At 48.3% G+C, this 27,843-nt stretch overlaps 1 protein-coding gene across 1 annotated transcript in view; it reads right to left on the bottom strand.

The window, feature by feature from the left end:
- The window catches only part of Csmd2 (CUB and Sushi multiple domains 2), a 553,879-nt gene that overhangs the window by 73,399 nt on the left and 452,637 nt on the right, over positions 1 to 27,843 (bottom strand). Inside the window, 11 exon segments of the mRNA XM_033767260.1 lie at positions 4,970 to 5,115; positions 6,391 to 6,568; positions 9,936 to 10,124; positions 15,341 to 15,550; positions 17,698 to 17,814; positions 19,629 to 19,698; positions 20,200 to 20,318; positions 24,056 to 24,160; positions 25,216 to 25,312; positions 26,185 to 26,309; positions 26,715 to 26,918. Of these exon segments, the coding sequence (XP_033623151.1) occupies positions 4,970 to 5,115; positions 6,391 to 6,568; positions 9,936 to 10,124; positions 15,341 to 15,550; positions 17,698 to 17,814; positions 19,629 to 19,698; positions 20,200 to 20,318; positions 24,056 to 24,160; positions 25,216 to 25,312; positions 26,185 to 26,309; positions 26,715 to 26,918 (1,560 nt within the window).

Raw genomic sequence — 27,843 nt, 5'->3', positions numbered from 1 at the left:
TCAGACACTGTCTCACCCCTCATGCCTTCAACTTCAGTACCGGGTAGCCCTCAGGGTGGACTCCTTTCTCTCCTCTACTACCCCAGTCTCAGCCACACGGTGCCCAGCTCCTGTCACCCTGCAGGTGTGGACACCTGCTCTGCTTGGTTCCACCGACTAAACTGTTCAGCAAGGGAAGGGAAGGGATGGGAAGGGATAAACTCCCCTTTTACTTATCCCTTAGATCTATTTTTTTTTTTTTTGAGACAGGGTCTCACTATGTAGTTAAGACTGACCTGGAACTCACTATGTAGCCCAGGCTGGTCTTGAACTCACAGCGATCCTCCTGCCTCAGCCTCCTGAGTGCTGGGATTACAGACGTGCGCCACCACGCCCGGCTAGATCTATTTTTTATCTTTGTTTGCTATCTTAACATCTTACCTTTTATTTGTGATCTCTGTTATCCAAACCCTTAGGCTAGAGTCAGATGCTGTCCAAAATTTACTTCTGTTTCCAAAATTACATATTTTTGCAAGGACAGTTGCCTGTGCACTTCAAATCCTATTTCTTCTTCTTAACTTAAAAAAAAATTATGTTACGTAGTTTTTTCATGAGTCTCCTTAAAGTATTTATGAGTTGGATTAAAAACTGTTCCTCAAAACTTTCATATGAGATAGGGCTTTTTTTGTTTCAAGAGAGAATCTTGCTATGTTGTCCAGGCTGGCCTCTATGGTGATCTTCCTGCCTCAGCCTCCCAGGTGCTGTGATTGCAGGAGTGCGCTATTATCCCCTGCCACAGGTAGGGTTTTGGGAAGGCGACTGGATTGTGAGGGTGTAAAACTCCTCAGTGGATTAACTCCTAGCTGAATGGGCTGTTAGGAGGTAGGGCCTAGTTGGAGAAAGTAGGTCACTGGAGAGATAACCTGGCTGGGTATGTCTTGTCCATGACCCCTTCCTTTCTCTCTGTTTCCTGACTGCCTTGAGGTGAGTGGCTTTCCCCCACCAGGCCTTTCTGCCACGATGCCTCTGCCTAACATAGACTTACACCCGTGGAACCAGTTGACCACAGACTAAACTGTGAGCCAGAATAAACGCTTCCTTCTTTTTAAAATTTTTAGTACTGGGGATTGAATCCAAGGCCTCTGGACTAAGCTATATGCCCCTCCCCACTTAATTTTTGAGACAGGGTCTTGCAAGTTGCCCAGGTTGGGCTCAAACTTGCAGTCCTCCTGCCTCTGCCTCCTAGAGTGCTGGGATTACAGGAATGTGCCACCATGCCTGACCTCTTTCTACCTTTAACTCTTTAAGTTGTTTTTTTTTCAGGTATTTTGTCACTGTAACAAACTGTTGACTAACACAGTATTTTTTTTTTTTCTTTTCTGCTTATTGATCCTTAGGGCTAATGTTTGCCAATAGGAAGGCAAACATTCTTTCTCCCACCCTCGTCCATTCTAGCTCTTGTCTCAAACAGCACCTCTTAGGCAGGTTTTCCACAATCATTCTACAGGAAGTAGAGTTCTCTGCCTTTTTGTTTGCTAGCTAAGCCTCTTCCCTGGTTCCCTCATAGTCTTGATTACCAGTTGCAAAGATGTAATTGTTCACTCGCTTGTTTTGCTATCTGTTTCCTCAGAGGAAGAAAGCTGCGTGAGAGAGGAGCTGTCATGGGTAGTAAAAAAAAGATATAAAAGATGCTCAGTCTCAACATTAACCTAAGAGCGAGGTGCCATCTCATGATTCCACTGGATTGGTAAAAATTTAAAAGTCTGATAAAACCCAGTGTATGCACAGATACATAGCGATAGGAGCACTTCCTTGGCTTCTAGGAAGAGTAAATTGTTATAACCACTTTGTAATGCGAATTTTGCATTATCTAGAGGGTCAGAATATTACAATTCTGGATGGATTTGTGCTCTAGAGAAATTCCCACACCTGTTCATCAGAAAGAATGTACAATATTGTTTGAAAAAAAGAAATTGAGTGTTCACTAACAGTAGGCCAGATAGACAACTGTATTTTCTGGCAATGGACTACTACCCAGCAAGGGGAAATGAATTAAGTCTCATGCATCAGAATGATTTAAAAAATTTAGTTTTGAGTGAAAAGAATCGGATCACAGACAAATATTTGCTATGGCTTGGATGTGGTTATTTTCCTCAAAGGTCCCTGTGCTTGAAGCTTGGTCATCAGTGTTGCAAGGCTGAGAGGTGGTGGAATTTTTAGTAGGTGGAGGCTGGTGGAAGGTGATTAGGTCACTGGGGCTGTTGCTCTGGAAAGGCATTCATGTAACTGCTGCTGGATCTAATTAGTTCCCACGAGAGTGGGCTGCTTCCCGGCTCACCACACACAGAACCTCCGATGTGATACCATCTGCTAAGAAGCCCTTGCCAGGGTCTGAACCAATGGGGCTTCTCATTCCTGGAACTTCAGCCTCCAAAGCCACAAGCCAAAGAAATCCTTTTACCCATCATTCGGCCTGAGATGTTTCATTACCAAAGCAGCAAACAGACACTTATAGAATGATTCCACATGTATAATGGAAGTGACATGCAAAAGTTAAACCACAGATATTTTTGGAGGGAGATGAGTATGGAATCAAATTATAAAGAAAAGTAATGAAGGATTCATCCACATTTCAGGATCACGGTTACTTTTGCCCGGAGGGAAGCCGAATACACTGAGAGGAAACAAAGGCTTCCAAGGTGTTCTTTTCATTAGGATCAGTGATGGCACTTGTTCTGTTCTTTAAACTGCATGTACATGTGACACACACTTTGCATCCAGGTGATCTTCTCCACAACCTGTCAGTGTTCCCTAAGGCTTGGCACGGGTCGCTCTTGATCACTGCTCAGCCCGAGAACAGTGCCCTTTCAGTGGAGCTCCCTGGCCTGTACTCAGATGGCTCCTCTCTTGCTCCAGGCCTTCGTCTACTCCTCTGGTCAATGAGGGCATGGACCATGGTCTGAGCCAGCATCGAAGGACTGTATCTGTTCAGGCTGTTACAACAAATCACCACAGATTGGTAGCTTATAAATGACAGTAACTTATTTCTCACAGTTCTGGAGGCTGGGGAGTCCAAAGGGTGTCAGCAAATCCCTTGTCTGCTGGGGGCCTCCTATAGGCTCAGGTGTTGTCACTGTGAACTGACATCAAGGAACTGGCAAATGAACTCCCTCAGGCCTCTTCTATAAGGGCATGGATTTTTTCATTCATACAAGCGACCCTGATGATATGACTGCCTCCCAAAGACTTCACCTTCTAATATCATCTTGAGGGTCAAGATTTCAACATGAATTTTAGGAGAACACACTCAGACCATATATATGAAGGGTTTCCCCTCTTCTGAGAAGAACTCAGTACCTAGGATATATCTAGAAGCAAGTGCCCGCATGAAGGACTTAGCAGAGCTGCAGGGATGGGTGGCCTTGGACTGTGCAGTCGTCAGTCTCCCTCACCTGGTCCTAGCACAAATGAGGGCTCGGAACCAGAACAGGCAGTGGAACAAGAGATCTGGCCTAGCACCAAGATGGTATCACACGGGGCTGCTGATATCTAAATACTGTATAATAGTAACAACCGTGATGACTATTACAGCTGCCATTTATTGAATGTACTTTATACTCTACGCCTGGAGCTAAGGGTTTCCATACATTATTTCAGTTAACTCTATGAGACTGGGTACTGAGATTCTTCCCTTTCTGTGGATGACACAACTGAATCTCAGGCGAGATGAGAGATCCTAGGTCACACAGCTCACACGTAGCAGAGTCAAGATTTCAGCCCAAGGTTGTGAGGTTGGAGTCCACATTCTATTACTCGAGGGGGAAGCCATAGAGAGTTGACATGAATTGTCTCAAAGCCTGGGTCCCCTTCCTGGGGGAAGAGGTATGTCCTACCAAAGCACTGAGGCCCATCGGGAGGGCAGAGTCTTGTCTTCGTTCCCCATTCACTCTGGGATTTGGCTTCTATCTGTGGTCTTCACAGTATTGTTTCTGCCTCTGTTTTTCCATCGTGACCTCTTCCATTGGCTTAGGATGAGTGTGTTTAAGTTTCTCTAAGTGCTTATATGATGCACACATACTATACTGTTCCACAAGAGCAGATACTGCAGAATTCAAAGACCTGAGTGTGGTTCCTGATTCTGTCCCCATGTTCTGGGCAAGTCCTAGAAATTTCCTTTGTTACTGTCTCCTCATTTATAGATAGATAGGGGTGACAGTATCTATCTGACACCTCACAGTTATAGAGGTCACAAACTCCAAGGCTTTTATAGTACAGGAGAAGACACGGGGTCTCAAGCAGGGGAGAGTCACACAAGGCCACACACACCTCGTCCAAGGTGAAATCAGGAATAAAACTGAACTTTCCTGACTTCCAGTTCAAATATGTGCAAGGCTCTATAAGTAAAGTAAACACAGAGATCATTCCATAGACAGCACAAGCCCACAGAGGAGCACTGACTCTTCTAGGTGGTACTTGCTTTACGTGCATCAGAAAATAACTTATTCCATGGCTAATTTTAGACTCTTAGAAAGAAGAGGCAGCCATGGGTGGATCAGTGCATGTGTCTCCTCCCTGAAACTACTCTGCCTTCCCTTGTGCCTGAGAACACAGTATTCCTTGGAAAGTCAGAGAGGCCTTGGATCCCTGTGGAGGAGGCTGTCCTCTAGGAAGTGCTAAGTGACAAGGTGGGGAACAGGTAAATGGCCATGTCACTCTGTGAGTGACCGAGTAGACCTGAGGAAGCCTGGACTTGGCATCCAGGACCAACCTCACATGGCTCTGCTCCAGCAGTGCTGCAAAGAGGACCCACGCTGGGAGCTGGGAGCTCTCACGCAGGCTTGTCCATTCTCTTGTCTTTGGGGACTCTGAGGCTCAGAGAGACTATCCACTGACTCAAAGTCATACAACTAGTGAATGACAGAGCCAAGAGTCAAGTCCAGCTTTGACTCTGGAGTCTGCCTCCCCCAGCAGGTCTAGCTGCCACACTGACCAGAGAAGGCGATGGTGAAGATCCCACCCGTGGCCGCATCGTGGTGGAACTTGAGCAGGACCTGGTTGGTTGAGCTGTGCACTGTTTTCTTGGCCAAGCTTCGGGTGAAGACTCCGAGCTGTGGAGTTGTCTGTTGTGGTCCATCCCTGCATGTAGGAAAGAAGGTTCTAGCATGTCACCAGTCCTCACAGCTGTCTCTCCCTCCGGTGCCATCAAGGGCCATGAGGGAGACCTGGAGTGGGTAGCTGTGACTCTGCTCACACCCAATGCTTTTTTCCCAGAGCCCTGAACACCTCCCGTGGACCTCTTTCGGTTCCATCTTCCAGTAGGGCAAATGGAGCGAGTGAGACTCATTCACACAAACTCCTCATTCACCTGACCTTCACTAGCCCAGCCCTGTTGGTAGGTGCAATGCAGACACCACCGAGCAGGGCTGAGGTTCTTATTGCAGGTCCTTTCAGTATGAGGCAGTCGAGGGCAGGGCCAAGGAATTGGCACAGGAATTTCCTGTGCTATCCACGCAGCCCCGTTTCATCACTCTCCAAGCAAGGAGTTGCACCCCTGTTGCCTTTCCAGGCAAAGGATTCTTCCCTGGAATCATATCTAGTCCCTCATATGTATTCTTAGACATTCATTATACATTTAGCTGGAAATTAACCCAGAAAAGTCTGATTTCAGTGAAATAAGCTTGGGAATTTTGGAAAGGACTCCCACTTTCCCCTGATAATCGCCAGTTGGTACTAACCTCCAAATAAAATAACTTTAAAATGACTTTATATCTTTGTTAAAGGCAGTAGTATGGAAAAAAAAACTGTCTAGGAAACTGTACTTATTAACTAATAATTCATATTCTCGTTTTAAAATAAACTCATTACATATAACCTTATGACTCAGTGCTGAGCTGTCCAGTACAGAAACCCCTAGCCACATGCGGCTACTTACATGTAAGTTCATTAAAACGAAATAAAATGTAAAACTTAGCTTCTCTGTCACACTGGTCACATCCATGTGCTCAGTGGCGTATGTCTGGGGGCTAGCATGTTGGACAGTATGGACACAGGACATTTTCATTAGTGAAGAGAGTTCTGTTGGAAAGTTCTGTTAGCTCTGCCAGGGATTACCACAGGGACGTCACACAGTTCTACCCCGAGCCTCTTCCATCATTAGTCTGGATAGCTTACCCTGGGTACATGTAGAATGCTGGGCACATAAATTCTGGAAATACTGAGGAAAGCCTGTGCATCTGTGCTCACTCCTATCCACACACCCACTGGCCCCTAGAGAGCCATGGCGGGGAGCCCATGCCTCCCAGTCCTCACCCTTCAAAGAGTCACATGGTTAACTGGAGCTGAGCCTTCGCCCAGTGCGCAGCCCCTCTCGCATTGCTTTCAATTGCTTATTGACGTGGCACCTGGCCCTACCAGATGGTGATGAAGTCTCCAGAGGGCTCTGTCTGCAGCAGGCTGAGGTTGAGGCGAACACCATGACCAATGGGCACGGTGATCAGCCATGCACAGTCCTGAGAGCTGGAGTACGGACTGGGGTATCCAGGGGAGTACACCGTGCCATTGGAAGAGGTGATGTTCCCACCACAGGGGACTGCCAGGGAGGAAACACATAGACAGATAAGCATTGGAGATCGCACCCGCCAGAGAACTCAGATGACTTCCTAACATAGCCCAGGTCCCAGCATCCTGCCAAGGAGGTCAGGTGGGGTGAGGGAGAGGGGACCGGGCTGTGAATAGCGGTGCCTGGTGCCACCCACTAGACCCACACCCCATACCCTGTCTGGCTCTCCATCATTACTGCTGGTGCCTCTGTGGGCCCCTTCATCCTCCCTCTCAGAGAAGAGCCTTGCCAAGAAGGAAAGGCACACAGAAGCTACCCTCTTCCTTCCTAGGAAAGGGGAGGAGCAGATGTTAGATTCAGGGCTGTAGTACTTGTTGTTGTTGTTGTTGTTTTTTTGGTACCGGAGATTGAACTTGGGTCTTTGCGCTTGCAAGGCAGGCCACCAAACCGCTGAGCTAAATCCCTGGCGGGCTGTAGTACTTTTTTTTTTCCCCAAGTCTAAACAAAATTTATTAATGTTTTCTATATGTCTTTTACACATAGTCCTGAAGGTAATTTTATACAACACTTTTTTAAAATTTTAAATTGAATTTATTGGTACATTCTAGGTAGACAGTACAGTTACATTCATTACTGGGATCTTGTACCTTTACATGCCAGGTAGCAGTACTTTTGCTAGGAAGAGCAAAGAGATCTTTGGTTTGTTCTTTCTAGAATTGTACTTCTCATCTTGGTAGAGTTGATGGTTTTTTTTTTGTAGTGAGGCCAGAGTTGGGTTCAAATCCCAGAGAAACCACTTGTTGACTAGATAACCTTGGACAAATAGCTTAGTCTCTCTGACTCTATTTCTTCGTATGTAAAATGGGCCCAAGAATATAACCTCACAGGACTGTGGTTTAATGATGCATGTAAAATGTTTGGCCCAGGGCAGGGGTTGCAGCTCAGTGGTAGAGTCCCTACCTAGCACATAGAAGGCTACAATAAATAGATGTTTGGCCCAGTATCTTGCCTATTGAGGAGGCATACAGTTCATAGGTATGATCCTCTCCTTATCTTCTTTTTCCCCAGAAGCAGCGCTCAGTTTTAGACTCATTCTGACCTAGGCTTTAGGCCAGGTGTGAAGAGGCTTGAAGGTCTCATGGTATTCAGACACTGTTACCAGGGAAGAGAATGAACAGAGATGCTGGGCAAAAAAAATCTCCAAACATCCAGCTGCACAGTAATGAGTGTTTTTGGCTCATGTGGGTCATCAAGTAGGCCAATGGGTGGGCAAATCAGACTGAGGAAAAAGAATCACAGGTACCTCCCAGGCAGAGGACAGGACTCCTGGGAGCACAAACACATCCTGCAAGTGTGCACAGAAGCACAGCACCCCTCCACATACAGAGAATAGGCACTCACTGCCAGGCAAGGCCTGGGAGACAGTGGGGAGCCTGACACTCAGACTCCGTCTGCTCAGGCACAGCAGAGGAGGGTGCTGCGATGTCTTTGGAGTGGGGAGTGTCAGGAATACACAATGGTCTCTAAGTCTCACTTCCTGTCTGGTGAGTAATGCAGTGAGTGTTCCAGGTGCCTCACTGGGGAGTGAAGTCAGACCAGTGAGGAGGTCCCTGTCATTGGTGGCCTGGGTTCAGGGGGGAGGTCCTGGGCGGAAAGAGGCAGATGCACGTGAAGTACAGATAGGATGTAGAAATTAGGCACATGTGGGAGAGAAGCAAAAGGGAGAGTGCATAAATTAAGGGCTGAGTAACCAGGGGCAGTTGTATATGTTATCAGATGGGGATTTCAGTTTGATGGTAGAAAGATGATAAATTCAATTTTGAACAAGTTAGGATTTAGCTGCGTCTGACCTAAGTGAAGATATCCAGCAGGCAATTGGATATACAGATGTGGCTCTCGGTAAGGAGATAAAGACTGTGGGATGAGATGGCATTTAGGGATGTGAGCATGGAAAAGAGAAAGAAGATAGTTTTGAACGGCGATGGCAAACCTTTTAGAGCTTTCAATGATAATAAACAGCCAGCCGTGGCACGTGTACTCAGTGTTCACCACCACTGGTCTAGAACAAAACTCCAAAATAACACTATTTAAGGGGCAAAGAAGAGATGATCATAGAAGCTGGTAGAAAAGCAAGAGAATACAGTGTCAAAGAGACCAAGGGAAACAGCTTGTCAGGAGGCAGAGAGCTTCTAGCTCAGAGAGAAGACTGAGAAAGAACTGCTCTTTTCTCTCTCCCATGACATCATAAAAAGATAAACAAGGAGTAAGAAAGAGATCAAGGGAACCAAGTCCACGACAATGCTTGTCACATAGCACGTGACCACACAGCAATTCCACAGTGATAAAATGCACAGGACAGTTCTGAAAAAACTAAGGGGGCATTTAATAGTTCTATTTTTTGTTTTTATTTTTTTTGAGACAGGGTCTCACTGTGTAGTTGAGACTGCCCTGGAACTCAATATGTAGCCCAGGCTGGTCTCGAACTCACCGTGATCCTCCTGCCTCAGCCTCCCGAGTGCTGGGATTAGAATTATGGCTTATATCCCAACTTCAAGACAGCTCAGTGCTGCAAGCAAGGTTTCTTCCTCTTTGGAAAGCTAATACTGAGAGTTCATGGTCTGAGCCACCTGTGGAATCCTCCAGCTTTCAGGGAATGCCCCATTTCAGGAAGAAACTGAAGCTCAGACAAGGAATGCAGCCTAGGTTGCTGGCTAAGTACTTCCTCCTGAGTTACTGCCCTTACTTTCTGTTTCAAGACAAATTCCAGCTTCTCTACTAAGGAAAACACATGGCTGGCAGAGAAGTAAAATGAAACAGCAGTGTTCAGAGAGGGATAGAGGCAGCAAATGCTCTTGGTTATCTTCATGCCGGCTCTGGCTTAAGATTAAAACGCTAGAAAGTGCCACTTTCAGCTCCCGAATATTGTCCATCCAGCTCTCTCTAGATGCACGTAGGAAGGACAGAGGGATGGGAGTGGGTAAAGAAGGGAACGAGAGGGTTCTCAGGAAGAGGCCTCATTCTCTTTTGCCTTTGGGAAGATGCCGTGATGAGCTCTACCTCTTCCCTTCAGCACACCCCTGGGCTCTGCACTCCCGCGTGTGGACTTGCTTCCATCACGTTAGCTCTTCCCAAAGGTTGGGTCTGTCTCTTCCTTGGCTATGACCAGGCCACGTCTCCATCATATTTTCCCTAGTGCAGGCTCAGGGCTCTGTCATCCGGGGCCTCTCCCTGCCTAACACCAGTGACACCCGCATGAAAGGACGATGGTCCAGGTTTCAACTGGACCCCCCAGCACTGGTGATCCCATGGAGGAGACAGCAGTATGGAATGCAGGTGCTCCATCTCTGTCTCTGTGATGGGCCCAGGACAGATCACTAGGGGTGGTGGAGGGACATACCTTCACACCTGGGTAGGGGGTGGTCCCAGTTCCGGTTGGTGCCATGTTGACACGTGAGGACAGGGTGACCAATCAGTTGGTATCCTGGGAGGCACTCAAAGGTCACTGATTGTCCGACATTGTAGCCGGCTCCCCTCACAATGCCATTTGCAAAGGGCTCTGGGTCTGGGCACTCTTGAAGTTCATAGGCTGGAAAAAGATAGGGAGAAAAGGTCACTTTATTTTCTCTGGGTGTTTTCTTCTCAACCAGAATATTTTAGTGAAGCATCAGGACTTGAGACTCAGCTAGACCTTTATCACTCACTAGGTGTCAGCTTTGGGTAAGTTCGAGAACTTCTCTATGCCTCTGTTTCTTATTTATTAAATGTTTATCATGAGGATTAAGTAGGATAACAGATGTATAGGCCTTTGCACAGTACCGGCATATATGCAGAACTCAGCAAGTGTTATTTATCAGTAGTAGTTCTGTGGGAAAGGAGGCTTCAGGAAGACATTGCTGGGTTGAAGTGCCATCGATGCCTGCTTGGGTCTGGGCATTGGCCTGGGCACTTTCATGTGGCTTCTTTCATTTAGGTGATTAAGATCAGGAAGCAGTGATGTGAGAGGATTTGAATAGGGTTTTTCGGCTCTGTGGAATTAGAATCTATGAGGAAGGAAGAGATCTGGTAGGCATAAGCCAAACCTGTGGTAAGGACAAAAAGCTTCCAGAGAGACTAGCCAGGCCCCGAATGAATGTGTGACTGTTATACAAGCAAGTCTTCTCCACAGACCAGGAAAGCTGCCCCCTGAGAATGTGTGGGCCTGACTCAGAAGAAGATGTCTTCATGGGAATAGCTGAGGGATTTGCTGAGCATGGGCCACAGAGCAAAGCGTGCAACTAATTGGGTCCACAGGACAAAGAATATTCTCCATGGCAGTAACTGGGCCCATTCTCCAAAGGAAATCAGAAGGGGAAGGGATGGAATGTTCTCACAGGGGAAACTCTCCTTGGAGTAACTCAAACCAGATGAATGGCCACAGAAGTGGATGCAATCACCACACATAACAACAATGTGAACAGCGATGGCCTCGAAGCTGTTTCTTCTACACCCACTCTACAATGGTAGCTATGTCCTGTGTTTCCATTCAACACTGGAGAGGGACTCCTTAGTGGGAAGACCTGGGCAGGCTTCACTGGAAATCACTGAGGTGACTGGTGTGCTAAAGAACTAAGCATGCACAGTGGGTATGGGTGGCTGGAAAGACAGGGCCCTTTCAGCAGAGGAGGTTGGGGACATCTGGCCATGAAGCCTTGGAGGAAGAAGGAATTTGTTGCTTACTGAGGCCACTGAAAACCTGGGAAGGAGCTCTGTGGGCCATGATGACTCTGAGGGCAGTGGCCACGTGTTAGAAGCTGGAGCAGCCTTAATGGGAGTGGTACAATTGTCAAGTTGGAAGGAGTTTTTCAAAAGGAGACACTTCAGAAAGAATCCCTGGATTCCTTTCATATTGAGACAACTCTCAGAGTTTGTTTCCCTGGAAGGAGCTTCAGAGGGACAAGGTGGCTCAGAAGCCAGAACTGAAGCCTAGGAGTAGCATTGACCTTCCCGAAGCAGGACTTCTCGTCAGGCAGAGGAGCTGGGTTGTCCCCAATGGAGATGCTGCCCTGGGAACAGATGTGATTTCAGACAAGGCACCGTTATTACAGCAATAATAGGGATGATACCTAACATTTGGGGCCATGACACATCTTAGTCATTTTCCTAAGCTCTCTCTATGTAAATAAACTCGATCCTCTTGAGAAGTTTTGATGGAATAAGTTAAGCTTGTCAGACAGGAAGGACTTAGTAGGAGCAGCTTATGCTGTTAATAAAAATTTTACAGGAACTTTTTTTCCTGAGGAAAGGAAAAGGAAGTCCCAACCTAGGAATTCTGGACCACCCAATTAAGGAATTTTGAGGAAGAGGAACGATTTGGACTTCTAAAGAGAGTAGAGGAACCACGGAAAGCTAGAATAGAAATAACATCAGTGGGAACAGATGACTCCTCTGTGAGGCTGGGTCTTCCCTTACAGGGAAAGCCTGGCAGTAACACAGAGAGCTTGCTTAAAGGGCACAAGTGCACAGGGCTGAGGAAGGTGTAAATAAAAAATGGGGCCTGTAGTTTAGGGAGAATTATTTGGGCCTGACATAAACTGGAAGCCTTGTGGAAGGGTGTGGTCCTAGAGACAGCCCAGTCCAGAAGTTGGGACCATCAAAACAAGAAGCCTTAATGACAAGGAGCTCCAGTCTGACAGGTGTGGGTGACTTATACCATGGATGACTCCACAGGCATCGTTAGGACCACGGCACACCAACAGGTGGAGAGGGAGTAGTGGGCCAGTCATTCGGAAGGGAATATCCGGGCAAAGCCAGGAGGTGAAATGTGAGTGGACGAGTGGCCTGTCCTGGAGCAGAGGCCCCAGTGGACATTGCTGAGCCTCTCATGCAGTCAGGCCAATCTCTGAAGGCATAGTCAGAAGCTCCCTGCCACGGGGAAAGTCCTCTGAGGAAGGCTGGGAACTACAGGCGTGCGATGCGTCACTGGGAGCAGCAGACCTGGCACAGAAGAAAATGCTGACCGCAGTGGCTTCCCAAAGGAAGGTGGAGGCTGACAGGTGTGGGGTCACCTGAGGCAGGGCTCCACGGGAGCAGTTAAGTTTCTTGGGAATAGAGGTGTGGAGAGTGTCAGTGGAGTCTGAGGTCACCACTGAAGGACAAAGACAAAGGGGGAAGAAGACACCCAAGAGTGAGTGAGAGCGGTTGTCCCCCCTCAGAGACTTCGGGGGTGGATGGCGCCTGTCTGGTGGTAGAGACACAGGGTAGGCCCAGAGCAGCTGTTCTGGCTAGAATGGTGGCACTGTCGACACATATTTAGATCTGTCAGGAGAAGCTTCCTCAAGAAAGCACTTGGGTTAAACTCGTGGCTCCTGTATATTCATAGGCTGAAGTCTTAACCCCGAGCCCTGGAGCGTGCCTTCACCGAGTGATGGGTCCTCCCCTATCTTCCCTCAATTAAAATGAGGTCACTAGCATGGGCCCTAATCTGATGGGAGTAGTGTCTTTATAAACAAGGGAAATCTGAGGGACCTCGATACAATTTTCCATAATGGCTCTCTAACTTACACTTCTACCAGCAGTGTGTAAGGTCTCCTTGTGCTCCATGTCCTCATCAGCACTCACAGGCACTCAAGGTTTTGAGTATTATCACCACAGAGAAATGATAAATGTTTAAGGTGATAGATATGCTACCTACCCGGATTTGATTTGATCACACACAATGTATCCAATATCCCATTGTACCTTGTAAATACATACAATTATTACGTGTCAATCAAAATGTGGCTGGGGGAGACAGACAGATACAGGAACAACACCAGCGGAGAGAGGCAGCACTCTCCAATGAGGCCCAGCTTCTCTGGAGGCCCCACAGTGGTGACGAGCCCAGCTGCGCTCTCTGAACTTCCCCGAGACAGACACGACCGTTCCAAAGAGACTTCTCCTATCTAACGGGCCCAGTGGTACCCACCTCTTGGGGCACCTTAGAGGGCTTTCCTTGAAGGAGAAGCCCAGGCCTCACTCAGTGCTCCTCTCCTACAAGGAGAGCTCCAGGCCATACTGAGGAAAAAGCCAACTTCCAGAAAATGACACGTAGCATGGTGCTCTGTATACAGAAAACTTTGTAAAACATTACAACATACGTACATGAGGCAGAAAAATGTCTGCGAAGATCACCTAGTAACAATAATGGTTGCTTCTGGGGAAGAATCCTGAGTTGGGAAGCCAGAGTCAAAGACAGCATTTGCCTCACCTATAATGTTGCATCTTTCTTTCTTTTCTTATTCTTTTAATAAGGTGATTGGGTTGGTGCATTCTTTGTATAATTAAAAATTAACTTTGAAAAAGATAATTGTAAAAAAGGGTATAGTATGATCCAATTTTACTAAAAAAATAATAACAGAGCTACAATAATATATGTATAGAAAAATGAGGAAATAGATATTGAATTGTTAAAAGTTGAAACCTCTCCATAGGCTATAGTGACGGATGAGATTATAAGAGAGCCATGCTACAGCAGGAATGGTTGTGCTTTCCCCAAATTTACGCCCTGAAACCTAATCCCTAAGGTGTGAGTGCTTGGAGGTGGTGCATTTGGAGATCTTCCCGTTCCCAGGAATGGCATTAGTGTCTTTACAAGAAAGGCCTCTGAGAGGATCCTGGCCCCTTCTACCAGTGAAGACACAGTGAGAAGGTGATATCCCCAAAGCAGGAGGCAGGCTCTGGCCAGACATGGGTTTTGCCAGAGCCTTGGTCTTAGACTTCCAGCCTCCAGAACTGCAAGAATCAGGTTTTGTTTATAAGCCACCCAGTTTATGGTGTTTTCTTTTCTTTTTCTTTCTTTTTTTTCTTTCTTTTTTTTTTTTTTTTTTTTTTTTTTTTTTTTTTTTTTTTTTTTTTTTTTTTTTTTTGTGGTACTGGGGATTGAACTCAGGTCCTTGCGCTTGCAAGGCAGGTGCCAGAACTACTGAGCTAAATCTCTGGCCCTATGGTATTTTCTTATAGCAACCTGAGCAGACTAACACAAAATGTGCTCACAAAAAATCTGTAATATTTTACTTTTTAAAAAATAAGCAGGTAGCAGTATTAGAAAATATCTGAAAAATGTGGGAGAAAGTCAGGAAGAATTTGGGAGAGGGATCAGACCACATGGTTCAGTTGGTTACACTTAGGGAGGCATCCAAGGGAGAGACTAGGATACATGGGGCTGCTGCTGCGTACAGCTGCACAGGTTGGGCACAGTCTCCATGGCTGCAGAGGAGAAGCCGAGTCAGAGTGGGTGGGGCCTTTCCAGGGAAAGCGCACCAGGAGGAGCGTGGATTTGTCAAAAGGTTTCACCTCAGGAAGTGCAGCCTCCATAAGCATGGTTGGGCCTCACACAGGAAAACCAAACTCAGTGTGCGAGGCTTGTGGGGTACACAGGACTGTGGCCTGAACGCTCCATTCTGTGCTAGGTGGAGCTGTGCCGAGAGTCCCCGCGTCTGGCCCACAGCAGCAGTTCAGCATCTCGAGCCCCTGGGTGAGTGGCTGGCGGGACAACCCAGGAGGCCTGAGAAAGAACAGATGCGCCACTTATCCAGGGAAAGCTGCTGGCTGTCCGCTCTGGACATTTGTGGGGCCTCAGAAGGTGCTGCAGGGAAGTCTGTAGGACTACTGACGCTGTCAAATGGGGTTAGATCGCTGGGGGTGAGGAGGCGTCACAACAGGAAGCCTTCGCAGATGACCCTGCTCCTCACCTCTTCACTGCCCTCCATCCATCACAGGAAGCTGGGCAGATGGAGGGTTGTGGGTAAGAAATGGGGGTGGACAGAGCAGTGCTCCCGTCCTTACCCTGATACTCCAGCTTGAATCCCGGACGGTTCTGGGAGTGGTCGCTGTGGAAATACACGGTGGTCTCGTGGGATGTGGAGAGCAGGGAGCTCGGCAACTCGCTTCCACTGAACCTGCCCATCATGCGGCTGGTCTCGTGGGGGCCATTCCGGATTTCTATGAAGTCATGATTGGGCTCGGTGGAGAAGTTCAGGAACTGGATGTGAGCTCCTGGAAGCAAGACAGAGGCAGACAGTGCTCAAAGCCATGCAGTCCCCTGAGAGTGCGTCACCCTGTGAGGGCAGCTCTGGCTTCTCACCACTGACTTTCTACCCTCCCAGTCAGGCACTCTTTGAAGGTGGCCAGAACAACCCCTTTTGCCTTCCAGCAGGGCCAAAAGCCTGTCATCTGTTCGAAAGTCAATTGGATTCAGTCCTTACCTGGTTTGGTTTGTGACCAGAATTGTAAAGCGAATTGCATTTGTGAGCTGAGGTACCACTGTATATATGGAGATGGAAACATTAATATTTGTTTTCTAATAAGATTTTTCAAAATCGGATTACTATGGAAAATGCTACAGAAGAAATCTATTTGGTGAGCACAGGACAATTCTCAAAATATGCATTGATTGTGAAGATCAGGTTGCAAAATCGTATGTAGTATACAATTCTAACTGTTTGATGAAAAACTTGGAAGAATATTCGTTCACCACCCACATTAACTGAGCTTTTGCCACACACTAGGACCATGGCAGCATCACAGGATGAGTAAGGTGAGCAGGTCCCTGTCTTCATGAGCCTCACGGTCCAAGGGCGGTGGACTAAGGCATTTGATGATCTCTGCACAATAGGATTACAAATGGAATTCGATTGTTTACATGTGCTCATCTGTACTTTCTAACTTGCCTAGAATGTGACCTTTGTGTAACTGTCTTTGGATCTGTGCACCTGAGTTTATAGCAGATAAAGACCTGGAGCAATTCAATCTTGTGAATTCCTCAACCACACAATACACTCCCTTGCTAAGGAACACCCGGATTGTTTCCAAATCACTTGTGAACCTGCGCTTTCCTTTCTGCAGCCCATGTACCTTTCTCCCACAGTGGAGAAGGCCATGGCCTGTGGGCCCAGGAATCTTATGGAAAGAAGTGGCTCGCGCTCGCCATCTGGTGGCAGCAGTGCGTATCCACAGAGGCTCTTTACCGCGGAAACCAGGGTAGGGATCAAAGGAGCTGGAATCCAACGTTGACTTTCAAGTGAGGAATCCTGGCCTGTGTGGCTGGACCTGCATCAGTCTCAGCCCTCAGAGCTTGAATAGGAACTAAGACTTAGAGAGTTCTGGTGGCCGAAGAGAAGGACTCACGGAGAACAGCGTCCCATTTTAACTTCAGTTCCCTTGGCGTGCCATCCTCTCCCACCTCTGTGATCCAAGGTTTTGACCCTAGGCTTCAGTGGAGAGTGACAGGGGCTTCCAGACCCCCTTTTCCCAATGTTTCGAGATCTGGAGTCTCCTAAGCCTGCCAGTTGCTTCCACTTTGCCCCACAGTTTCCTTCAGAAGATGGTGTTAAACAGAAGACTCCGAGCTTTGAAGGGTCTCCAGCCTCTCTCCTCCCCTCCAGCTAGACTTAGGCCCAGTTCAAACACTTCTTCTAATCGGAAGACCTACTCTGGGCTGAATGCTAAATGATAAAATGAGCAATCTTCATTTCTGAGGATAATCTCCTTAGGACACTCTCTCTCTTAGAAGCAGAGCAATGGCTTAGGTGAGATCAATTTCATCAGGGCCCTGGAAGCATCTTCAACCTTTATCCCTTCGACAGATATCTGGGGTAAAATTATATTCCTAGCAATTAAAAATTCATCTCCAGATTAATGTCCTCCACCCCAAACAACCCCCGTGCCTACATACTCTATGTTCTGCCTGCAAAAAAAAAAAAAAATTATTTTCCCAATCGCTAGGCCAGTTAGAATGGACCTATAAAGAATGCAAACTCAATTTCATATTGACCCCGGCTCAATTTAATTAAGATGATAAATTCAATATGGGAATTAAAAGCACAACTTGAGATCTGGTCTTGGTAAAATAGTCTGTTTTTTTTTTTCTTTTAAAATCATCTTTAGGCAATTTCTTATTCCATATCCTTGGATTTTAAATCACTACTCAGATGATACTACTGGCAATCCCTAAGATTTTTCCCCCCATACTTTCACCTCTGCCAGTCTTAATTGATCTTTGGGACTGTACAAGAGGCAAGAGATGGGGAACAGAGAAACAGAATGCTGAACTGACTTGGCCATTGAGACTGGACAGACAGCACTTTTAGCCCGGAGGCCTGGCCCTGCATCCTCAGCCTCCCAAGGAGGCTGCAGAGACTTACCAAAGCCCACAGGAAGTGCTATCTTCCAGGAGCAGTCCATGTTACTGGGATAGTTGCCTGGGAAGCCGGGGCTCAGGATCACCCCTTCCAGCTCCTCCACTGCTCCCCCGCACTGTGCTGTGACAACGAGGCAAGATGGCGGTTAGGACAAAACCTGAGAGAAAGTACAGAGCCATGCCAATGTTTGGTAGCTCCCTGATGTTAGCTATCTTAAATTTCCTGAGTCATAAACCCCTTTGGTAACCAAAGGAATCTTCCTAAAAACTGTATACGTGGGCAAAACTGAGTATGTATATCCAAGAAGGAAATCACATCCTAGGATGGCTACAAGTCCACAAACCCAAGTTATGAACTCTTGACCTTGGACCTACCCTTCACAGGTTAGTGCTCTTTTCAAGGATGTGCAGGAAAAGTAACAGTGGTCTGCTCCAAGAGAAGTCAGACCATATTTCATGCTCACCTCTCCCTCCCCTTACTGCCCAATCCACTCTTCCAAGATTGCAGAAAAAGGACAAAGAAAGGGGAGGGGACCATTATGCACTGTGTTCCTACTCGCCAGGTACCACTCCAGACTTTCCAAATATATCTTCCGTGGGACAGAGCGGTTGGAAGGTGAGCCCACCGTCAGAAAAGTGCCAGCGATTAGCATCTCACGGGAGCCAACCACCAGGCTGTATGAGAGTCAGTGACCCCAGGAGGGCATATGGACATCTGGTTTCACGGTCATCTGACAACATGGGAAGGGCTGGGCTCCCTGCACCTTGGTCAGTCGACCGGGTGTCTTTCACACCTAATGAGGAAAGGTTGTGAAAGTAGAAAGGGGTTGACAAGTCAGGGGTCTTAAGGAAGGAACTGAGGACAGAGAGCCAGGGTCCAGGAAGTGCTGTCCTGGAAGGGGGTGACTCAGATACACCCATGAATGGATCAGTGTAACCACCTGGGTTGAGATTCCCACTTCACTTCCCATGGGACTGTGGGCAAATTCTAAACCCTCCTGAAACTGTTTCCCCCAGATATAACAACAGCACCTATCCTTCAGCATTGTTAAGAAGGTACTAGAAAGGACAGAAGGTTACTTGGAACAGGACTGGAATACACAGCGAACTCAATGGCAGCTGTTGGTAATATATTAATACGGTTTCCTTGGCCAGGTCTTTGTGGGATATACTGGGGGCAGTGCCTCAGGCTACCAGTCATGTTTTGACCTGCTCTGCACACCATAGAAACAACAGAAATGATTCCCTCAACTCCTCTCCCTTCCTATTCCAAGGTCCAGAGGGGGGCACTTTATAGTCATAGAATCTTAGCTTCCCATTTCCAACTCTACCACCTTTGAATTTGCAAAGACTTAGATTTCCAGCTGAAGATAACGATCCCTCCCCCAAAGAGCTGTCTTGGGGAAACAAAATACCAATCCTGACACGTGGCAGACACCCAATAAAAGTTCATCTCCTCCTTGCCTGACCTGACCCGAAGTCTCCAAGGGCAGTGACCCCTTTTCTTTTGTCCACTGATTTTCTCGTCATTGCTCAATTTCTTGTTTTATGTGTGACCCTTGGCATTTATTAGTAGATTCATGTATCCTATAACAAGTCACTGGGTAAGTCCAAAGTTCCTGCAAATTTTCCCCTGTGGGAACTGGCTGGCTGGGCACCTGTTCCTGTTGTCAGGAATCACAGTGGCCATCATGACATTTTCAAGTGAGCAAACTTCTTGTGATTTTTCACTTGGTGTGCAGAGGGCTCCACAAGTCATAACAATTTGGAGTAAGAGTTAGACATTATAAAGACATTAGTTTAAACCTATGGATGGGGGACAGATCCAGAACATCAAACTGTCTTCTAACTTGAACTTGAGCTCCTCAATAGTCCACTGAGCTCCAATTCCTAGAGAATGGATTTGCAGGGACCGAACAGTCCGGGCTCTCTTACCAATACAGAGTGGAGGAGGGTAGTTCCATCGCCGCACGGTTCCGGGCATGCAGGAGATGTGGGCGTGTCCCTGGAGGAATCAGGAACAGGTTGGGCTGGAGGCCCCTGTGAGCACAATGCTCCCTACAACCCAGAACCAGGGCTCGCTGGGGCCTCGTGTTAAGGAACGAGATACAGAGGTCCACTGTGGAACCGGGGAAAAGCAGAGGGAGTGGTTTTGGGGAAAGACAATTATTAACAACTATTGCTAAAGAATTCTCATTACTAAAGGTTTCCTTGTGAGATTCCTTTAATTACTAAATTCCCTCATGGCCTTCAAAGGAAAATTTAATTTTCCTAAAGTCCAATCAAATCTAACTTTGCAGGAACGTTTTAGAAGTTGGTTTTTGCCAAACCATGCAAGTCAGTACAGTTTGTCTTTTCTGTGATCAGCTCCAGGAGGAGCTCATGGTCCCCATGGGAACTAGGCACTGCGCCCTGTCCTTTCATGATTGCGGCTCTGCTGGCACACAGTTGGCCAACCACCTCTCGGGGACCCCTGCCCCTGTCCTGAGGCGCTGAGAAGAGGTACCTGGAGGGCATATCCGGGCTCACACTGGAAAGAGACCACATCATTCACCAAGTAGCGCTCGCCGGTCTTCACGCCATTACTGGGCACAGCGGGTTCTGGACAACTGCTCAGGCCCACCGCTGGAAAGGGTAGACAGAGGGAGAGGTGAACAGACAAGCCCAGCAGGCCAAGGCAACACCAGACTGAGCTGTTGCTGGCGGGAAGGAGGGCAAGGTGCCCCTAGGCCGGTGCTTCCCAACTCTCACCACCTTGCAGCACACAGAAGAGATCAGCACATCTGCATAGGCTCAATAGACCAAAGCTGCCTGAGGCAGGAGGGCATCAGTCCAGGGACTCCGGGTGCCCTGCCCACCCATGAGCTCAGACAGGGAGGGAGCTGAGCCCTGGCTGCGGACCATCAGGCTTCTCTGTGGGAGCTGCTCCCACATTACTGCTGCCCCTGCTCCTGCCTTCCCTCCCTCCCCTGTCCTAGAGGACGGTTCTGGTCCGCACCCACTGCCAGACTCTGTGACAACCTCCCTCTCATCCTCGGGCCCGCTCGCCCTCGTAGGTGACTGAGGTTCCTTAAAACATCAGTCTCCTTGAAGTCAGTTGTAGTGGTGCATTCCTATAACTGCAGCACTCTGGAAGGGTAGGCAGCAGGATCCCAAGTTTGAGCTCAGCCTGGGTAACTTAACAATTCAGGAAGACCCCATTTCAAAAAAGGAGGAGGTCCGGGGAGACAGCCTAGTGTGGAGGCCCTGGGTTCATTCTCCAGTGCCACCAAAAACAAAAAGCAAAGCAAAACTCCTTGAACCGCAGGCCCTCCTTGTCCAGCACTCTGAAATGTGCTCCCATGGTCTTTACTTGAAGATCCAGTCTTCTCATCTAGCCTCTGGGACCTTCATCCTGTTGGCCAGGTCCCTTTCCAAGATCACCTCCATGGGCTCTCAAATTCTCCTCCCTCGTTCCCTTTGACTTTTCAAATTAAAGGCATGTTCATTTGGTCCTTATCATATCCCCAGCCAGCACTGTGCACAGCACTTTCCTAGGGCATCTGTCCTAATCCTCCTCCTCCTCCCTGCCTGTCCGTACCACCATCGCAGGAGCAGCACTCACTGAGACACAGCACACCCATGAGCAAGGCCAAGCCAGGGAGTCGCATGTCTCACCTTGGCCCCTTGAAACAGACCTCAACTCCCACTTCCTAGACGGGACAGAGGCCAGGCACCCTTGGTAAACCACAGAGCTGGGATTCACACCCAGCCCCGCCTGACCGTACGTCTTTTCCCTGTCCCTGCTTTCCTTGTCTCCCTTCTTGAAGTCATCCTCCTTCTGCTCTGAGTTCCCTCTTGGTTGACACATAGAGGGACAGCAGTGTAGCATCTCCCAACTGGGGCTTTGTGCTTCTCTTGTGCCCCACTGGAGCCCACCTGCAGGTGTGGGTAACGAGAATGTGTAGAATAAGCCCCTGTGGATTGGTAGACTGAGGTTGGCGGGGTAAAAGATTTACAAAGAGGCTGAGGGGTGGCCACACACTGAGTCTTCCTCTACCCCACTGTGGGCTTCTGCCAGCAGCCTGTGTACCTGGGTTTGCCCCAGGCACCTGTGAAGCCTGAGGGTTTAGGGGAGGGCAGCTTCTGCCCTCCTGGTAGCTCCTTGACTGTCACAGGATCTCTGGGCAGCCCCCAGGTATCTAGTACCTGCAGGGAGTCAGTCAGGTGCCATGGAAAAGGAGCGGGTAAGGCTGGGTCATCCTAGGCCATCAGCCACCCGCCCATCTCAGTGCAGCAGCTGGCAAGTCTTCATGCCATATTCAGAGATGAGACTGTAACTAGGTATTTTTTTTTACCCTTCAGAGGGAAATTTATATACAAAAAAATGCATGAAATGTACAGGCATGTGCTATGATCGCCAAGTGTGATTGTCATAATTGTAACTGTCTGTGGGCTGCATTTTAACAACCCAAACCCCTACCCAAACCTCAGAGTCTCGCTTCCATTGGACCGTTCTCTCAGACAGTCTCAGCTCTACGTGTGCTTTTAGGAAGTAAATGTGATACTTGGAATGAAGCTGTTTGGGCCAAAGTCTAAAACCTTCAATAGCTAAAAAGACCCCAAGGACAAGGATGAAAATAACATCAGACCGAATATGAAGTACTTCATCTTGGCCGGCCTCTGGGCTTTTCCTCAGTCGGGCACCTCATTATTTAGGGGGGTGGTCATGACTTAGTGACTTGAGACCTATTACTTTGAGCAGAAGGAAAAGGAGATGCAGAGGGATAAACAGAAAGAGCCAGAAAAAAAGAAGAAAAATGCAGTAGGGAGGAAGACGATGGAGGGGGGACAGAGGACAGTCCATTCTAATTATTCTTCACTACACAGCTGGGGTTTTCTTAGGCCATGGTCACAACAAAGGAGAACTTACCTTTTTATCCTGTGCAATTTGTGAGTTTTAAAAGTGTATTGTTTCATTTCCATTTTAATGAAATCAAAGTTAAATAGGAGTCATAGCAGTAGATGTGATTTTATAGCATTCTTCAAAGCCATTCATCTCTGCATCAGCAGCTAATTCTCTATCTTCTGGACCTTCTTTGTAGATTATTAGCAAAACATAACTACAGGGTTTTGGGCCCTAAGAACTCCAGTCTCCAAATATCCCGGGGGACTGTTTCTCTTTAGCTTTTCACATCACAGAGGATGGTACATGAGAAATGCCAGCTGCAAGAACTGCCAGCTCCCTTGGACAGAGAAAACAAAGATGAGTTCTTCCTGGTGATGAGACAGTTGGGGGACAAGGAGATTTAGGAAGGAAGCCTATCTTTGAAAGAAGAAAGAACAAGCAACATTCCAGGGAACATGTAGGACTCCAGTAAAAATGTTAGACACAGAAATATAACTGAAGAGAACAGAGGAAAGAGGGTGACAGGGAGAATGTGAATGACTCAAGAAACCCAGGGTATCTCACTCCAGTGGGCCAGTGCAGCCTCAGAGGTATGCACGGAGGAAAGCCTCGAGGTCTCGGTCCTGTCCTTTATCCCCTAGTCTTTGCCGTGAGTTACCACAGGTCTCTCTTACTGGTGTGCACTAGTTTTCTGGGACGCAGCCAGCTCCAGCTCCCTGGGCTACCTGGCTAACGTTCATTCTTCTAGGACACCCAGATGAGCATCTGTACGACATCCACTGTTGACCCCATCAGGTCTCTGTGGCCTTCCATCTGATGGGCCCTTGCTGTCACAGATGGTCAAACCAACAATGTCTTCCCACAATTCTTACTTCTCAGGAAAAGCTAACTCAGGCATTCACGTACACAAGGCCTTATCTGGGTGGGTTTAGACCCCTCCTCTCTATTGCCTTCAATTATCAGGTTGCAGTAAAGTGACTGTTTCCCTGTCCATCTCTCCCCTTAGGGCTTGTGTCTTTTTCATCTTTGCTCTACGGGCACCTAACTCAGATCTCAGCACATTACAGGTGTTCATCATAGAACAAGGGATCAGAGAGGCCAGTGTGTCTGTAGAACTGGAGGAGAAAAACACCTCCAGTTTCTTATATCCCAAAGTATATACTTGGGCTGAGGCCAGTGACCTAGCCCCTTGCCCATTCCACATGTGGATATAAAGGGAACACATAGATTTTTGAGTACATAGGTTTTGAGCCCTTTGGTGGAACCCAGTTCTCCCATACTTTCCGGCTGTGTGCTTGAGAAGGTTTAGACCTTTCTCCCTTCTCTGAGCCTCAGCATCCTCATCTAGGTCTGTGAGAAGGCCTCACTGGCATGGAGAAGGTAAGGCTCCAATGTAACCCCTTCTCCTAGTGGGGACCCAGTAACCATTCATTGCTACCCCAAACCCCACACAGCCAAGACCCTACATTCTCACTTTTGTACTCCAGGTGGAAGCCGGCGGCAGACACACTGATATCCGAGTAGAAGTGAAGGTAGAGCTGGTTGGAGGTGCTATTCAGAAGGGCAGGCACAGTTGTCCCTGAATGAGGAAACCAGGGTCACTTGGGTGTAGCCTCCCATCCCTCAGCTCCTCCCTGTTCTTCTTGCTTCTGCTGCCAGCTGACATTGTGCTCCCAAAGTTTCCAAATGCCCCCTGTTATCAAACCCACTGCATGACACTCGAGCACCTTGAGAATGCCAGGGCTCCAGTGGCAGAGGAGGGGAAATTACAAACTATTACCCCAGTGCCCGCAGGAAGGGGAGATCTTCAGGGGCCTGGGTGTTTGGTCCCCTTCAAAATGATTCCGACATCTGTAATTATCTGGGCAAATCAGCAGCACAGACATTTTACCTGGGGGCGTAGGGTTCTTTTTCATATCTTGACAGCATAGAGTTCTGGGCCAAGCAAATTTAGATAACTGTCTTGGCTCTTAGGCAAAAGCATATACCAAATTCAGGCAGAGGCCCACCACTGGAATGGACAGCGATGGAGCCACACTGGAAAGCAGTTTGGTAGTCTTCAAAAGTCCAGCAGAATTATTATGTGGCCTAGCAGTTCCATGTCTAGGTGCACACCCAAGAGAAGTGATCACGTATGCTAGTACAACTTGTATGAGACTGCTTTAGAAGCATTATTCATAATGTCTCAAGTTGGAAACAGCCGAAACATTCATCAGCTGATGAATGGGTATGGTCTATCCATACATGAAGTACTGACTCATATTAACACTTGGTGAAACTTGCAAATATTATGCTGAGTGAAAGAAGCCAGAACAGAAGGCCGCATGCTTTACGACTGCATCTATCTGAAATGCCTGGAACAGGCAAATCCACAGATGGAAAGACGGATGGTTGCAGAGGCTGGAAGTGAGGGGGATGCAGAGTGAACAAATGGGTACCTGGCTTCTTTTGGGGGTGATAAAAATGTTCAGGAATTAAATAGTAGTGATGGTTGAAGCGTCTTGTGAATATACTGAAATCCACTGGCGCGCACACTTGAAAATGGTGAAATGTAGAGTTTGTCATCAGGGCTTGACGATGATGGTGCTGGTGCTGATACCTACCACCACCTTCCATGGTGAAGGCCCAGCTTACCTGAGAAACTCCCCAGCATGGTCACAGTGTTATCTGCGCCGTCAAACACTTCCAGAGAGTCCCAGTTCTGCTCTGTGACGAAACTGACAACTTGAATCTGGGAGGGCAGAGGGATTGAAGTGTTGCTTCGGTAGCTGGGTCCCTCCCTTCCCTTTCCTCACCTTCCTTCATATGGTTAATTCAATGTATTGAGCATGTACTCTGGGCCCGACACTGTGCCTCTCATAAAAGTAAGAGACGTTCTCCACCACTACGAGCTCATTGTCCGGTGAGGACAAGATAGAGGTGAAATAAATGATCACAAGATAGGGGGATTCTCAGCAGAGTAGAGAACAGGGGAAAGAAGTTTCAGGAAGTGGAAGTGCTTTAGTCTGACTCGCTTTCTCCTTACTTCTGGAATATTCTTTGGGTTTTCCCCCTTCCCTGGCTCGAGTGCCTCACTGTGAACCAGCAGCCCTCTCCTGCCCAGGTGTGACCTGCTCGGATAGTCTCCTCACTCTATTCGGCTCTCACCCCCGGGCACTGGTTATGTCCAGTTGAGCTTCTAGAGCTCAGGCTCAGGTGTGTTGGGCCAGGTGGGTGCCTGGTGGCTCCCTTGCTTCACCTGTGCTTAGTGCTGTGCTCCTTCCCTTGGCAGCAACATACCCCTTCTGTTCCCGCAGCCTTAAGTAAAAAAACCCTTAAGCCATTTGAATGACATCTCCTAAGAACCTGTCATCTTCATACTTCACTTCCAGGCCCACCTCCTTTGAGCCTGCCTGGCTGGCCCAGGCCACAGTCTACCTCACTTTCTTCCTGAGCTACCCATCCCTGTCCTCACACACCACAAGCTGCTGTGGCTCTTGTTTGCAGGCTGTGCCTTTTCAGCCCCAGGGGCAGGGACAGGGCTGATGTGTCTTTTTTTAGCTTAAGGCTCAGCAACAGTCCCACCCAGGGTCAGCACCTGCTGAGGTGCTGCCTTGCTCCTACCTGGATGCCGGCGCCTTCGGGGACCACAATCTTCCACACACAGTTGAGGCTGTTGAGGTAGGGCTCGGGGAAGCCCGGTGACAGGATGGTGCCCTTGCGTTCTGTGAGGTTGCCACCACAGGGCACTGGGAGGAGAGGCAGCTCCGGTCAGACTCTTGCACTTGGCTTTGTGGTTCCTCCTAAGAGTCTCCTGAACAGAATCCTCCCCAGGGTCCAGGCCTCTGCTTGTGACTCCTCCCCACACTGGCTGTTCCTTTCTGGCCCCAGTCCCACCTTCTGTTCTTGACCTCCTCCATGAGCTCTTCCTGGACCACGCTGCTGTAGGAACCTAGACCCCTGCTCTTCCCTTCATGGGTTTCAGCCAGCTCCTCCTCCTGCTGTGTCTACACCATCCTATAGCCACTGAGTAGGGCAGCCCACTTAAGTCACACGCTGGGAGGGACGGCTGCATCTGCAGGGACCGGCTGTCCCGCCCCGCAGTGAGACAGGACTACCCAGCCCTTCTGAAGCTCTGATTGTGCGGGACTCACCCACACAGGTTGGTGCTGAGACATTCCACTGAGCCAAAGCCCCGGGCACAGGGAGGCATTCGATCTCTGGGGACCCCTGCAGGGCATAGCCGGAGTTGCATTCGAAACGGACGACGGCCCCCACTGAGAAGTCACTGCCCAGCCTCTTGCCATAGCGGGGTTCCGGCACAGAGCTGCACTGCGTGGCGCTGGTTCGGGGCACGGCTGCAGGGGACAAGGGCACGGAGAGGCAGCCCTCACTCCTCTAGAATCTGGGCCAGGGATGCACACACAATGGGACTAGAATACAGACAGTCTGGATGGGGCCTTGGGAGGATCCGGCCACTTTCGCTTAGGGAAGGGGTGAGACTTGCTGGGGGGTGGCCCATTTTACTGAACATACCTGGACCCACAAGGCTGTAGCAGTTTCCAGGAACCGTGGGGGTAATGAGAGCCCCTGGGTCAGACTTCTGGCCTAGGCTTCTTCTTTGCTTCCCCCTAATGCCCCTTGCTGATCAGGGTCCATTGTTCCCTAACAGGGAAAAACCACCCTTCCTTCTCCACTTTCAGTGCCTTTGCCCTGCCTTTAGCCTCTCTTTTCCATGCACCGAAGACCCTGACTAGGGCCTGCTTTTCATGACCTGCTTACAGTGGTGGGTTGTGTGGGTCCTTATCCTAGGCTGCAGGGAAGGAGTCCCATAGGGCAGGATTAGCCCCCCCCCCCACGGAAGTGCATCTTGTTCTGCGCAGAGTGGAATCCACAGGCTCTGCTTAGAACCTGAGCCCTGCAGAAGTGAATGTTCTTCTACATAAGGGGAGGCTGGGACCTGCAGGTGAAAACCAGAATGCTCTAACACATTGCCTTTCTGGGAATGCTACTGTTTGGTACCAGTTACTTTGTGAACTCTCTTTTAATCTCTCTTTTAATCCTATCAATGAAGAACTAGTATTACCTTCATTTAAAATGTATGCAAGACTCCAAAACATGGAGTAGCTGGGGTCCATCTTACTTCAGAGCCTGTGTTTTCCCCAGAGCTTTCATGTTCCTTGCAGACAAAACCAAGCTCCAAGAGTAATGGAGAATGGATAGGGGTGGGACAAGGATGGGTAGGGCAGGAATTAGCTTCCTGTGTCTGATTTCCTTCTTTAT

This window comes from Fukomys damarensis, unplaced genomic scaffold (genome assembly GCF_012274545.1).
Source record: "Fukomys damarensis isolate Sample0158 unplaced genomic scaffold, DMR_v1.0_HiC HiC_scaffold_23, whole genome shotgun sequence".
In the NCBI taxonomy this organism is placed as follows: domain Eukaryota; kingdom Metazoa; phylum Chordata; class Mammalia; order Rodentia; family Bathyergidae; genus Fukomys; species Fukomys damarensis.
Note: the sequence above shows the minus strand (reverse complement) of the source record. Positions and strands in the feature narration are given on the sequence as shown.